This window comes from Xyrauchen texanus, chromosome 50 (assembly GCF_025860055.1).
Source record: "Xyrauchen texanus isolate HMW12.3.18 chromosome 50, RBS_HiC_50CHRs, whole genome shotgun sequence".
NCBI lineage: Eukaryota > Metazoa > Chordata > Actinopteri > Cypriniformes > Catostomidae > Xyrauchen > Xyrauchen texanus.
In genome coordinates this window covers 18,300,930-18,316,015 of record NC_068325.1, presented here as the reverse complement: position 1 = coordinate 18,316,015, position 15,086 = coordinate 18,300,930, and the positions used below count along the sequence as shown (strand labels likewise).

The 15,086-nt window shown below is 37.9% G+C and overlaps 1 protein-coding gene across 1 annotated transcript in view; it reads left to right on the top strand.

Annotated features, from left to right (window-relative positions):
- Positions 1-15,086, top strand: part of LOC127641075 (R3H domain-containing protein 1-like) — a 47,012-nt gene that overhangs the window by 28,462 nt on the left and 3,464 nt on the right. Inside the window, 9 exon segments of the mRNA XM_052123839.1 lie at positions 847-927; positions 3,309-3,551; positions 3,640-3,757; positions 6,498-6,652; positions 6,838-6,989; positions 7,123-7,226; positions 14,686-14,827; positions 14,923-15,047; positions 15,050-15,073. Coding sequence (XP_051979799.1) covers positions 847-927; positions 3,309-3,551; positions 3,640-3,757; positions 6,498-6,652; positions 6,838-6,989; positions 7,123-7,226; positions 14,686-14,827; positions 14,923-15,047; positions 15,050-15,073 — 1,144 coding nt within the window.

Sequence of the window (15,086 nt, the reverse complement as noted above, 5' to 3'; positions counted from 1 at the left end):
TTTTGGTTTGTGTGGTTTGGTTTTGGTTTGTGTGGTTTGGTTTGTTTTGGTTTTGGTTTGTGTGGTTTGGTTTTGGTTTGTGTGGTTTGGTTTGTTTTGGTTTTGGTTTGTGTGGTTGGTTTTGGTTTGTGTTGTTTGGTTTTGTTTTGGTTGTGGTTTGTGTGGTTGGTTTTGGTTTGTGTGGTTTGGTTTTGGTTTGTGTGGTTTGGTTTGTTTTGGTTTTGGTTTGTGTGGTTGGTTTTGGTTTGTTTTGGTTTGTTTGGTTTTGGTTTGTTTTTGTTTTGTTTTGGTTTGTGTGGTTGGTTTTGGTTTGTGTGGTTGGTTTTGGTTTGTTTTGGTTTGTTTGGTTTTGGTTTGTTTTTTGTTTTGGTTTGTGTGGTTGGTTTTGGTTTGTGTGGTTGGTTTTGGTTTGTTTCGGTTAGTGTTTTGTGTGGTTTTGGTTTCTTTGCTTTATTTTGATTTGGTTTTAATTTGGTTTGTGGTTTGTTTGTTTTTTGTTTTGTTTGATTTTGCTTTTTTGTTTTGTTCAGTTTGGTGCATCCCTAGAAGAATTTAAAGTTAATAATGAATGTTTAAGAGTAATATAACCTACATTTATGTATTGCAAAGCTAGAAAAATTGTCATCATGCATTTAAAAAAAAGTTGATATTAATTTAATGAGTTAATATTTATTTGTATTCTAAACCTTTTTGTATCTGTTTTATGTTTTTGCTCCATGTCTGCTCATTTATTCCATTCTTCTATCGTTCAGTGCTGTTTGCTCTCTTTCTCAGAGCATTGTGCTTTGATCCCTCACTTTTTTCCTCTACCTGTTCATCCTCTTCTGTTTTTTCCTTCCTCTGCAGTCGTCTGTGCAGCCAGTGCAGTTTGCTGCGGTCTCTTGTCCTCATCTCCTTCCTGGTGCTTTCTCTCAGCAATACACTGTGGTACTTTTCTTCTCCTTTACTATCACTCAATCATAGCAACTTCTGCAATCTTCTCTTCTTTTTTCTTAATTTATTTTAAGGGATAGTTCACCCATTTAATTATATTTATGTCATCATTTACTTCTGTTTCAAACCTGTATTACTTTCTCTCTTTTGTGAAATACAAAATGTGAATTTTTGAAGAATGTCCTGGCCACTCTTTTCCAGTGTATTTGAAAGAATCGTATCATTAATGTGGTCCATATGACTCGTGCAATATATTCCAAAATATTTGAATCCACAAATTAGCTTTGTTTTACAAACAAACAAAAATGGGTGGTTGTCATTCATTGTCGTGAAAATAATGGCACAATGCAAACATTTTTATTTTTTATATATCATCGTGTGACCCTGCAGCCTCATACGAGGACTTGCTATTTTGGATTCGCTATACGCGACACATAATTTAAATGAATAAAAACCGACTGAATACTTTTAACAAGACTCTAGACTGTCATTTTAAAGGGTTATCTTCTGCCATACCATTTAATAACTTTAAACTGTAACACAACTGTGGGTCATTTAGCTTCATTGTAAGATACATTTTGTTATCACTTTGTAAAAAAAATCAAAGGGTTCATCCAAAAGCTGAAAAATGTTGCTTTCAGAGGCTTTTATATGGTGTTAGAATGAAAGTAATGAGCATTTCGAACAGTTCTGACACCAGTGCAGACAGATAGCACACTGGAGGTCCTTCACTAACTAGGGAGCAAGGGAGCATCCTATAGCTTTCTATGCAGCTAAGTGCATTCACACCTAAAATCCAACCAAAATTTAGTTTCAGGCTGCAGATGATGTTTGGACCACTCAACATGTTTGGCAGACAATGATAATCAGTACATAGATTCATATTTTACACATGCAAATTTTATTTTAACATGGTTGGCAGTGATTGGATGATGCTGGACATTACTTTCAATCAGAATTATTTATTCAGCTTTACAGAAAATCAGCTGTAATGTTTGTAACGTCTCAAAAACATGAATAACCAACACTTCTGGGCACATAACCAATTTGATGAAAAAAGTCTGACTTTCTATAGTGGACATTAATTTGTAGAACTTTTTGTGCTTGTTTATTAGGTGCTACTAGTTAAAAATAAACAAGTGAAATGGAAAATGCACACAGCAGTCACGCTCTGGTTTCAGGAGGATAATATATATATATATAATGCCACAATGCAAGAAAATGTCATATTTACAGTAGAAATTGAAGTTTAGTTATAATCCATGTTGGATAGGCTGGAGTTTAGTTTTATTGATAAATCTCTGAGGTTTTTTAATTAGACCCATCTGACTTTGTTGGACCCAACGGACAGGCAAATTACTGAACTGGGTCACTTCTGCCATTTCTCCCTCTGACCCGTTTCTACTAAATATAACACCCTCATTAGCAAATTCAGACCACATTAATAATTAATGCCACCAGATGTTGGGCTTTCTTTAAATAAAAATAGGTCTACCGGTGTTGATGCCAAGCGGGGGGTCTCTGGTTAGCCCAGACTTTGATGTGTGTTGGTTTTGAAAGCTTAAAGTCTTGAAAGTCATGTCCTGGTTTAGTTTCTGATAGACTCGCCTCGCCTCTCATGATACTTTCAGTGTGGGATCCACTGCCACTTTTCCCAAATATCTCCTTTTGTTGGCCAAGTTCTTATTTATCGTCATTAAATGGTAACTGGTCTGCACTAATATAGCGCCTTTTTTAACCTTGGCGTCCCATTCACCCAATCGCGCGCACACACACTCACATTCATGCACCAGTGACTGCAGAGCTGCCATGCAAGGTGCTAGCCTGCTATTGTGAGCAACTTGTGGTTCAGTGTCTTGCCCAAGGACACATCGGCATATGGATTCATGTGGGCCGGGTATCGAACCGCCAACCCGCCATACCACCTGAGCCACAGCTGCCATAGCTAAATGACAGCTAGCTGTAGACAACATAAAACAGCCAATGGAAAGATCCAGCAAACAGAGAATCGTGGCTATCAAAGTCCACCAAAAGTGCTCTGCAGCAACCGCTATCTGCCATTACACAATTAAATTGGTCTCCCTAAACACTCACATTACTTATATTTGTATACACCAGTATATTTAGCAGTTTGCTTCAAATATATTGATTCTATATGTGGAGTGAACAACTTTAAATCAATAGTTACCTTCGTCTTTTGTCTGATTTTTAAATACTTTTCGTCAACAAATCGAAGTTTGGAATGTTGTGATTCACCTCGGAGCTGGTAGGTTTAGTTTATGGCTTAGAACTCTTATGATAGTAAAAATGAATGGGAAAAATACTTTCGGAAGCAAGACAGCTAACAAAATATCTTTTTGTGTTTGTTAAAACAGCAACAGGATGGTTTAAGCAACCAGTTTGGCCAGATGAATCTAGTTCGGCAGCCATCTGGTGATGCTCCAGACCTCCACACGGGCCTCTACCCACAATCCTTGGTCCTCCAGAATGCTCCGCCAACCGGATACATGCTCTCACCACCAGGGCAGCCCATGAGTGGCCACGCCTACCCCCCACCCACACATGTCAATCAACCAGTCCTTCAGCCGCATGGATACATTCAGCAACCCGTACAACAGGTAGCCACACACTTTCATAGTATGTTCATCCTCATGAAATTAAGTAATTCTGTCATCATATAACGTTATTTAATGTGTGTGTCTGCAGGTGTCTGCGTGTTATTGTGCTCCGGGACAGTACTCTCACTCAACGCAACACTATAGAGCAGTGACGCCAGTACACTACAGCGCCCCCCAGAGTCAGCCGATGCCACCACAACAGACAGGTACAAACAGGCACAACATGGTTGACATATTTGTCGACAACAGTTTCATGCAATTATTTGAGCTCGTTTTTTCTGTGGTGCTCTGTTATTTTGGTGTCAACTTAATTTAGATAAACCTGTTCATAAAAATATCTCGTAAAAACAAAATTAACTGTAGATTTACATGTCAGTCAGGCAGCTTCTTCCTGTCTAAGTGGGCAATTCTTGGGCAGATTAAGCAGCGATTTGGACCAGATTTTATGCCGATACACCTGTCTTCTGATTGGACCGTTGGGAGGCGGGGCCGTGTCACTGTATGAGATTCTCAGTAATTCTCACAGTGAACCGGTCTCTTTTCCCAGCCCTCACTCCTCAACTGTTACCCTGCCTGACCTTTTACCTCTGACCTTTGACCCCAATTCCGTCCTTTTAGATAGGCGGTTCATAAGTGGCTACTTCCAAGGTGATTGGTTTTCTTACTCCCTAGCATCATGGTGGTGAGTTTTGCAAGGGCAAGCATCACTCATTTTCTTCAGAAAATGTAAAGAATTTAGCTAGAAATAACATTTTGCATGAATTGATGAGTTTTCAACCACTCTGAAGATTCACTTTTCACTTTTCTCCTGAAACTCAAAAAATTTAGAAACTAAAAGAAAATATAAATGATACAGATTGAGAAGGGTAGATGTGTGCATTTAGAGGGGAAAAAATAACATAGCTCGTCCACGGTGACATTGGAAAACATAATTTCACAGGCACTTTAGTGTGTGTAGCTTGTATTTTATAAATGGACAGGCTTTTATTCTCTTCACTCTGGCCTTGCAAGGGCAGGTAAAAATAACTGTTCTGACACTCATGCACTCAGATAAAATGAACACGAGGTAAGTTCAGCTGTTTTTATGCTGGATCTGACTATAGCTGAAATTGGAGAGTAAATGACAATTACTCAGGTTTAAATGAACATGGCCATATGCATTCAGCCACCATGAAGATCCTATTTACCCAATCTCACCACAAATCCTGCCGCCATGTAAGGAAAAAATACAGAAAAACAATTGAGAATTAAAGAGAATCTGTGAGGATTTTGACAGCAGACTGATCTCATAAAAATTACGTTAAAATGTTGCGACATTTTAGTAAAAATTATATTACATGGTTCATTACACTTAACACCGCAGTTCTGAGGTGTCCACTGTGTGGCGCTAAATGCGACACAACTTTTTCCATAAGGATATAGATTTTTAAGATTAATGCTGTATTGAGTTTAAATAATAAAAAAAAACTACTTCCCTACCCTAAACCTTAAACCTGAACCTAAAGCTTAAAGTATACTTTGGTTTTGACGTGAACGCTTCGAGTACGGTCGAACTCGAGCCTTTTTTTGCAAAAGGACATTACATGGTTCATAACACGTATCGCAGTAGTTCCGAGGTGAAATGTCCACTGTGTGGCGCTAAAAGCAAGTTACATTTGTCCCAAACAGATGAGATTTTTAAGGTTAATACTCTTTAACAAGTTTTAAATCAACAAAAACGACTTAACGTTTTATGAAGTCAATGAGCATCAACGGGTTTTAAAGTACACTTCGGGTTTGACGTGAATGTTTTGCGTTTACGTACTGTTGAACGTGAGCCTGTCAAAATATACTTAATTTGACTGTGCGTGCATACACAGGCGGTTGGTGCATGCGTGCTATGAGGGCGCCACACTTTTGCACTCTGCTGATGACTAAATTTGCATCTCGTGTCTTGTTCGGCCCTGTGTGACCGAAGTATACTTTGGGCTTAACCGATAGTGCCACAAAACAGTAAATGAGACATGAAAACTGTAATTGCTAAAGCAACCTCATATTTTGTTGGGCTTCAACGTTCTATCAGTTGAGCTACCGCACAATTTGATCGTGTTCGAACAAGCTTGTAAATGTAGTTGGTTATGTAATGCAAACTTTAAAATGTAATGACAAGTCCTGCGCCACATTAAGTGTTTTGCAAACATTGTGAGGGACAGTGTGAACGTTTACTGCCGTTTTTCTCGTGATTTGAGTGAAAGGGAATAAAAATCGTTTGTTGTTGTAGAGCTTCTAGTGTTCAGTTCACCTGGAAACTGCCGCAATACGTACAACGATGCATGTAAAAATAGGTTGCGTAATGCCAGACCAAATTGTTTGATACGGATAAAGAGCAAATACTATACAAAGACGAAAAATGTAATTAAGTTTAGAGAATGCCACAACAATGAACTTTTTATTTTATTGTTTTTAATCTTCCTTGTACTCTGAGACAAAACATTTCTATGTTGCACTTTTTTTTTCTTGCTCTGGCGCATCCCAGATCAAAGTATTTTGAAAATGGTATGCCGAAGGTGTCCGGACGGTGTGCTGTTTCTGTTAGTTTTTGAAGTATGCATCTGCACAATCACCAACAGAGAATTGGTTTGTGTTAATTTATGAATGCAAGGTAAAGTCACATTTGTACTACTTTGTACTTAAAAATGGGAATGCTTCACCAATGCCATACGTACTTTTCATACCTAATAGTGTGTTAAATGATTCAGATATTGTTCGTCCAATGAGCCTTTTGCATATTTTCAGACATTATTTAGACTTTTTTTAATCAAAGTGAGTTTTTGCAGCTTTTATGTTGCAGTCAGCTGTAGGCGATATCCGTTTCATTGCAATGTGTCCTCACTAATGTTTTGGCTCCAGATGTTGTTTGTCTTCAAGTACAGTGTTCACAGTTGTTTGTTGTTGGATGTTGTTTAGGTTTTCAGGCAGTCATGTCCGGTCAACCCCCCAGCTACCAGACCATGATGGGAGTTCAACAGTCTCAGAACCAATCACTGGTCAGCCCTCAGAGCGGGATGGCCAATCAGATTCAGAGTGTGATGGTGCAGTACCCCACCATGTCTCCTTATCAAGTGAGTGTTTTTTTATATATATATATAAATATTTCTGTGTTTATGCTCAAATGCAATGACATTTAGCAAGTGTTGCTAAAGTGTAATTTTTGATTCTGTTTAACATACAATTTGGCAGCTCGGAATTGATTAACGAGAGCTCTCGAATCAGCGAGTGGTTTTGATTAAGTGTGTGTGTTTATCAGGTGTCTGTGCAGCAGGGTTCTCAGAGCGTTCCGCAGGCAGCCTATCAACAACAGATTGTGCTGCAGGGACAGACCAATCAGACGCCAGCACCCTCCACCAGCATGCAGGTGTATTACAGCATGTTGCCGCCAACGCAACATTCTACCATCAGGTAACACACACATTTGGATGCTTGTCAATGCATGGAGAAGTGCTATTTGCTTTGTTAATATTTTCCTGCAAGTACCTTCCTTTATACCTGTTATGTGAACTTCATGTGCGTGTGTGTGTGTCTGTGTGTACAGTTCTACTGTTGGCTTTCTCCCCCCGCCGGGTTCAGAGCAGATGTCGTTTCCCCGAGCACCCTCCCCCTGTGGCTCTCAGCCAATCTCAGGCCAGCAGTGCACAGGTATGCCAGCCCTCTCGACCAATCACAAACTAGCCCCACCCACCTACAATGTAACAAGATTGAGTGTGTTGTACAATGAACAAGATGGTGATAACTACCAAAAATATGCTTATTAGAAAACCTGATTTATTGACATGCATGTAAACCCTAAACCCTCTGGGGTCTGAGGGTGTTTTGGGCCCTGGAGAAGTTTTGACATGCCTTGACATTTGTGCTTTTTCCAGTTGCTTAAAAACATATTAATGGCGAAAGTCTGATAACACTGTATTCAACACAAACTGGGCTGCAATAATATGTGAGCAACGTGTGTACATGTAATTGTTTCAAAAATACAAACGTTTATGCATGGTATGCATTAATTTGTTTTTGAAAAAAATAAAGTCATTGAAATAAGGTCGTATAACACATACATATTAGTATATTGTTCATACAAAACAATATACTAATTTAACTTTAGTAAGACACTTTTAGTGTTTGAAAGGTCATATGCGAGGAGGCGTGAACTATCATGAATATTGAGGTAATTCACACCTGAGGAGACAAAAGACCCCTCCCCTGGGCCTGTCACTCAGGAATGTGACAGAAAGAGAATGAATGTGAGGAGACTTGATGATCTAAATCAAGTTTTAATTTAAAAGAAGTAATCTGACTATACGTTTTCTTTACTTAAAGACTTCACTTAATTTTAGACCTACACTACCATTTAAAAGAAGCCTCTTCTGCTCAACAAGGCAGTGATATTGTTAACCGTTTTCTATTTGAATATATTGTAAAATGCAATTTGTGATCAAAGCTGAATTTTCAGCATCATTACTGCAGTCTTCAGTGTCACATGATCCTTCAGAAATCATTATAATATGCTGATTTTCTAATAAGGGCATATTTAAAGTGTATTTTACTCGTTTAACCTGAACACATATTTGCAAGCACAAGCTTTGTTGATGATAATGAGGCAGCATAAACACTAGTTAAAATATAATCTAAACATTCATATTATTTTTACATCATATTACATATCATATTTATATCATACAGCATACAATTTAAATACCTGCTAAACAGCATTTAAATGTAACTAAAACTTGCTTATTAGGAGTCATATTTCAAATGTCAATACTCTGAGTCCTGGCTGGCAAGTCTGGAAACAGTCCCACTTGTAAAATATGTACGTTTATATAAAATAGCTTGTCAACTAATGAAAACTAAATGACTTACTCGTCCAAAATTGCATCCTCGGCTGTATCAAGTCTCTCTTCAAAATACAAATGTTCATCGGACTCCCGCTCTTCTTCTGAGGAAAATTGTAACTCTTCATCACTATCCAGGAGTTTCCTTGCCTCTGTATCATTGCATTGATCGTCTTAGCACAATACCGTAAGAATAGCGCCTTCTGCCTATGGTTGTGATTACATTAGAGATGATTATCTGAGCCAGGAGAAACTGTACATCGCATTGTTTCATACAGATTACATTGCAGGAGAATATTTGTTTTAAATTTGAATTGTTTTATTTAAAGTAGATATTTTAAGCTTTCTTTAGACCTATGTTTCATGTTTGTGTGATAAGTATTCGCGGAGTTTTCATTTTTGTGACGCGTTTCAGAAATATGCTTGTTTACATGGAGACTGCTGTTAGCTCACCCTTTTTATTTTCTTTATTTTACAAAAGCACAAGATTTTGTTGTTATTGTGAGTGTACACAAATAAAAGTAGACTCTTTATAGTCTGTAATGATGTCTTGCACTTATCTGTATGCCCCAAAATGACGGAGTATTTTAAGTTGTTTCCGATGTAATGACGAAAGTAATCCAGTAGGGTGCGCCGGTGACCCCAGAAGGTTAAAAGGACAGCGCGAAGTTTTTTGCCGCTCTTTACATCAAAACATAAACATACTTGCGTTACAAAAAAAAATAAAAATAACCTAGCCTATAACCCAGATTGAATAAATTGACTGAATGAAATGTCATTCTCAAAAAGACAGGAAAATCATAAAATTTTTTAATTGTTATTTTGGGGCTGATGGATTTTTCTGGTTAAACAAGCTAAACAATATTTCATTCCCTTTAAGCTCTGAGGGTGTTTTTAAAGATTTCCTGTTTCAGTGGCATACCGAAAATGAAAGGCTCATAACTCGACAGGGGGGCGGGCGAGGTCAAGTGTTTGGTATCATTGTAAAGAAATCAAAAAAATGTAATAATATAGATTGATACATTCTGAAAGGCCACAAAAACACTTGAGCCAAAGGTGTTCTTTTTTTCCCTTATTTTTCTGACTTGACATTGTACATCTCTGGATGTAAATAAGGTGGCTCAGAAAAACTTGTTCCCAGTCGTGACAATTGTATCTGAGAAAAATCTGTTGATACAACAAAGCAATCAAAAGTTTTAACATTACAAATAAAATGTTTTCTAGTATACAAAAATGTCTCCATTTTGGGGGGCAATGCGACCGGGACATTTCTTGACAGTTTTCATGACATCATGCATGTAAACACACTTTTTAATGGTTAAAAAAAAGGACATAGAAATGCTATTTCTGAACTCTTCGAAAAATGAGTATGCGTGTCTGCCACTTGCCAATGGCAGGTATTTTTTATTTAGATATTAAGTCTTGATGAGTCTCTTTGTTAATGAGTCAAGGCCACATAATGAGCTTTGAGTAGTTTTGTTCTCATTTTCAAAATGTTTTTAACCATTTCTGCTTGTGCCTCACGGCGTTTGAAAATAGTTCGTCAGACCTTTCAGTGGAAGAAACAATGTTTATTTGAATAAACCCGGGTGTTAATGAATGCTCAGCTGTGTGTATGTGAGGTGATGATTATCTTGCTGAAGGAGAAGGTGTTTTTAATGAGGAAGAGTCGAGACCCAAGAACTCTTTGACCTTTCACTGTTTAATTGGTGTGTGTGTGTGTGTGTGTGTGTGTGTGTGTGTGTGTGGTACCTAGATATTGTATATTTAGATTCCTCCGTAGGAGGGAATCTATTGTAATTGATGGTTTTATTATTATTATTATTATTATTATTATTATTATTATTATTATTATTATTATTCTTCTTCTCCTTGAGCCCCAATAGCTCAAAAAGTCACTGGTCAAAAATTTTCTAAATTGGCACATTGATACTCCATGCCAACGGGTACCCCCAAACCAAGAATGGCCCACATTCGCCCATAGGTGGCGTTACAGGCCACGCCCAAAAAACAAAAATTCAAAGTGATACAATTTCCACGCCATTTGTCCAAATCTTCTGAAATTTGGTGTACATGCCTCATTCCTCATGGGGAACAAAAAGCCTCAAGAACCCATAACTTCCGCCATGATGGATTTTCCCGTGACGCTGAAAATTTGCTAAAACCTACAAAACTCTTTCTTCTCCTGAACCGTAGCTCCAATTGACTTGAAATTTGGTACACATGTGTAGAATGGACATCCTTGAAAACGCTACTTAGGAAAAATGAATACGATACAAAATGGCTGAAAGGGGCGTGTTTATGTAAATGTCCAAATTTTAACAATATATACGTGTCAATAAATCAAATGTAATTTTGACTGATGGTTTTTCAAACCTAACATGCTTAAAGATGACATCACTCTGAAGTACTGTGCAAAGAATGGCCATGCCAAAATTCCCATTTTCTGGTCAAAAATGTTCTAATTTGGTAAATTAATAGTACAGGCCAACAGGAATCCACAAACCAAGAATGACCGACATACGCCACTAGGGGGCACTACAGGACAAGCCAAAATTCCCATTTTCTGGTCAAAAATGTTCTAATTCGTACAAGAATAGTACAGGCCAACAGGAATCCACAAACCAAGAATGACCGACATTCGCCACTAGGGGCACTACAGGACAAGCCAAAATTCCCATTTTCTGGTCAAAAATTTTCTAATTTGGTACTTTGATACTACAGGCCAACAGGAACCCACATACCAAGTGTGGCCCACATTCAGCTCTTAGGGGGCTTACAGGCTACTCCAAAATTTCGCTTTCTGGTCAAAAACGCTCTAATTTGGTACATTGATACTGCAGGTCAACAGGAACCCTCAAACCAAGAATGGCCAACATTCGCCTCTAGGGGCACTACAGGCCATGCCGAAATTCCCATTTTCTGGTCAAAAATGTTCTAATTTGGTACATTAATAGTACAGGCCAAAAGGAATCCACAAACCAAGAATGACCGACATTCACCACTAGGTGGCGCTTAGAGGCCAAGCCGAAATTCCCATTTTCTGGTCAAAAAGTTATAATTTGGTACATTGATACTACAGGCCAACAGGAACCCACAAACCAAGTATGGCCCACATTCGCCATTAGGGGCTTACAGGCCACTCCCAAAATTTCGCTTTCTGGTCAAAAATTTTCTAATATGGTACATTGATACTACTGGCCAACAGGAACCCACAAACAAAGAATGGCTAACATTCGCCCCTAGGGGGCACTAGAGGCCACTTGAAATTCCCATTTTATGGTCAAAAATGTTCTAATTTGGTACATTGATACTACAGGTCAACAGGAACCCTCAAACCAAGAATGGCCAACATTCACCCCTAGGGGCTTACAGGTAATTCCCAAAAGTCCCATTTTCTGGTCAAATATTTTCTAATTATGTACATTGATACTACAGGCCAACAGGAACCCACAAACCAAGAATGACCCACATTTGCCCATAGGAGGCGCTTACAGGCCACGCTCCCAAAAAATATTTTCAAAGTGATACCATTTCCACGCCTATTTAACCAATTCTTTTGAATCTTGGTGTACATGCCTCATTTCTCATTGGGAACAAAAACGCCTCAAGGATCCATAAGGTATGATGGATTTTCCTGTAGACTGAAAATGTTTCGTTTAGGATTCAGACAGAAATACATGTTTTTGGATTCATCCATTGAGAGGGTTTAACCCCAACACTCTACTGATCAATTTGAAATGATTTGCCATTTTGAGGAGGAATCCGCATTGCTGCTTGCAGCTATATTTTGTCTGTGTTATTGAACAGTTCTGAAGTGAAGAGTATTTTCGAAGCAAATAATTAGTATCGTATACAGTTGCACGAACAAAGAGTTCAGTTTGCCCAAATTTTATGATAAAAATAACTAATTCTCTCTACAAATGTCATGTAAAAATATTCAACTCCCTAAGTCAATCATTTGTGGAGCGTCCTTTACCCTTAATAACATCAAATAAATGTTTCAGGGTCGTGTTCTCAGGCTTCGGACACCTCTCTATTGAAATCTTTACACATTTCTCATGATCAAAAGCTTTCAGCTCATTGACACTCTTTGGTTTCTGTGCTGCCACTGCTTCCTTGAAATCCACGACAGGTTTTCAATGGGATTTTAAAAATGGACTGAAAGGGCCATTCAGGGGCATTCCACGACCCATCCCTGAACCAGATTTTGAACAACTTGAGTTGTAGATATTATTTTTGGAAAACAAGACAAAAAAGACTACTCAAAAACATATTTTGTTCCAGTGTATATTGGGGCGAAGACTACCCCCTCTCACCTTTGTTCACTTTGATCCATCTTTAACTCACAAATACAAACTTGCTTTTCTTAATAGAGCTGTGTATTGACTACTTCACAATAAGATACACACCGTGACACATACAGTATATATTATGATTCAATAAGTCACAAGCCATCACGTTATAATCAAGCTGCAGCAAACGCACTCGAGGGACGAGTGTCCCTGCGGCAGAGTGGGCATCAGCCGGTTGCATTTTCAATCTCTCCCCCTTCACGTGTCTCAGAGAAATGTCATTTTCGGAGTTTGTTCATGGCCTATTATTTGGTTACTTTTTCTTCTTCTTTAATTTTCTCCCCAAATTGGAATGCCCAATTCCCAATGCACTCTAAGTCCTCGTTGTGGTGTAGTGACTCCCCTCAATCCGGGTGGCGGAGGGCGAATCTCAGTTGGCTCCACATCTGAGACCATCAACCCACGCATCTTATCACGTGGATTGTTGAGCATGTTACCATGGAGATGTAGTGCGTGTGGAGGCTTCAAGCTATTCGCCGAGGCATCCACACACAACTCTCCACACACCCCACTGAGAGCGAACCGCATTATAGGGACCACGAGGAGGTTACCCCATGTGACTCCACCCTCCCTAGCAACCAGGCCAATTTGGTTGCTTAATTTATGCTAATTTATCAAATTTTTGTAATACAAAAAGTAAACAAATATTGTATTACAGTAGTGAAAATTGAATGAGTCTCCATTGAGAATAATGATAAACATTTGGAAGAATTAAGAATTTTGCTTGATTTTTATTAAAACAAAAATGTCCTAAAATCTTAATATTCCTTAAATAGTCAGTCACATTTTTAACGATTAAATGTAATAACGCTCAACTTTAATCAATATGTGGAGTGGTGGTGAGTGGTGGTGGTGAGTGGACTAAAGCACATAACTGTAAATCAGAAGGTCGCTGGTTCGATCCCCACGGCCACCGCCATTGTGTCCTTGAGTAAGACACTTAACTCCAGGTTGCTCCGGGGGGATTGTCCCTGTAATAAGGGCTCTGTAACTCACTTTGGATAAAAGCATCTGCCAAATGCATAAATGTAAATGGAATGTAAAATACAAATATAAAAGTATACTTTTTTATTTATTTTAATTTTTATGTTCTGGAAAATAAAGCCTAATATGAATCTCATTACTCCAATGCAAAAATTTAAAAAATTATGATATGTGATCATAATGATATAAAACTTTTAATTATAAAGTATTTATGTTTAAATTTAAATTAGGCTTTTTTTTAAGTGTATTACAGTAATGAATAATAACACCATTGATAATAACTGTAATAAATAACTATTTGTCCTAACATTTTAATGTTCCTAAAAAAGGAGTTTTAATTATGTAAATGTAACTATAAACTTTAATCAAAATAGAGCAATTTAACATCAACATTTATTGCATTACAATGCATAATATAAAGAAAAAATACAAAAACTAGTAATATAAAAACCTTTTATATTTTGGGAAATGAAGCCTGTAGTTAAGGTGAAAAAATCAAATTACTTTAATGCAAAAAATATATAATATTTTAATTGTAAATTATTTATATATCATGGTAGTATATCATTGTAGTACTGCCTTTTATTTGAATTTATATATGAATAAAATGTCACATGTTCTGAAAAATAAACTTTTTTACTTTTAATTAAATTTTGTATCTTTTATTTTTATATATATATATTTTTTTTTTATTTAGGAACAAAACAAGCAATTTGTCTCTCAAAAGTCTTAAGTTAAATTTTGGTTATTTGGGATCATTTGGGCATTTTTGATTTCGGGATAGAATGTATAATGGACATATTTTAATGAGATTCACCCATCCAGCTCATTCTTTTGTTGGTTTGATGTTTAAAGGAACTTTTAACCTGCAGTTATTACTGAATTACACATACTGAGGACTGCGTGAATTTGACCATCTGCTGCCATTTTCAGGTGTTCCTCCCCGCCCTGCTGGTGGAGTGGTGATGATGCAATTGAGCATTCCTCCCAGCCAGCAGCCGCGAGCTCCATCACCACCACAGTGGAAACCAAACCGATACTATAAACCCAACGGACTCCCCCCGCAGGACAACACACAGGTATGAACAGCTGCGTCAGTTCACCACTAACAATTACCTCTTAAACTGTAGGAAATATTTTGTCACATTTTAATGTAATTTCCTTCTCGTTCCAAAATAATCCTAAGCAGTTGGTTAGCCCCTCCCTCTCTCCGGCTCAGTCACCTGCTCCTGCCCATCTAGCCAATCTAAAGGGTCCTCGTCCTGGCCCCGCCCGCTTTCCTATCATGCACCAGTTTTCCGCCCTTTCGCTCCAGGCCAAGGTAAGCCACTTTG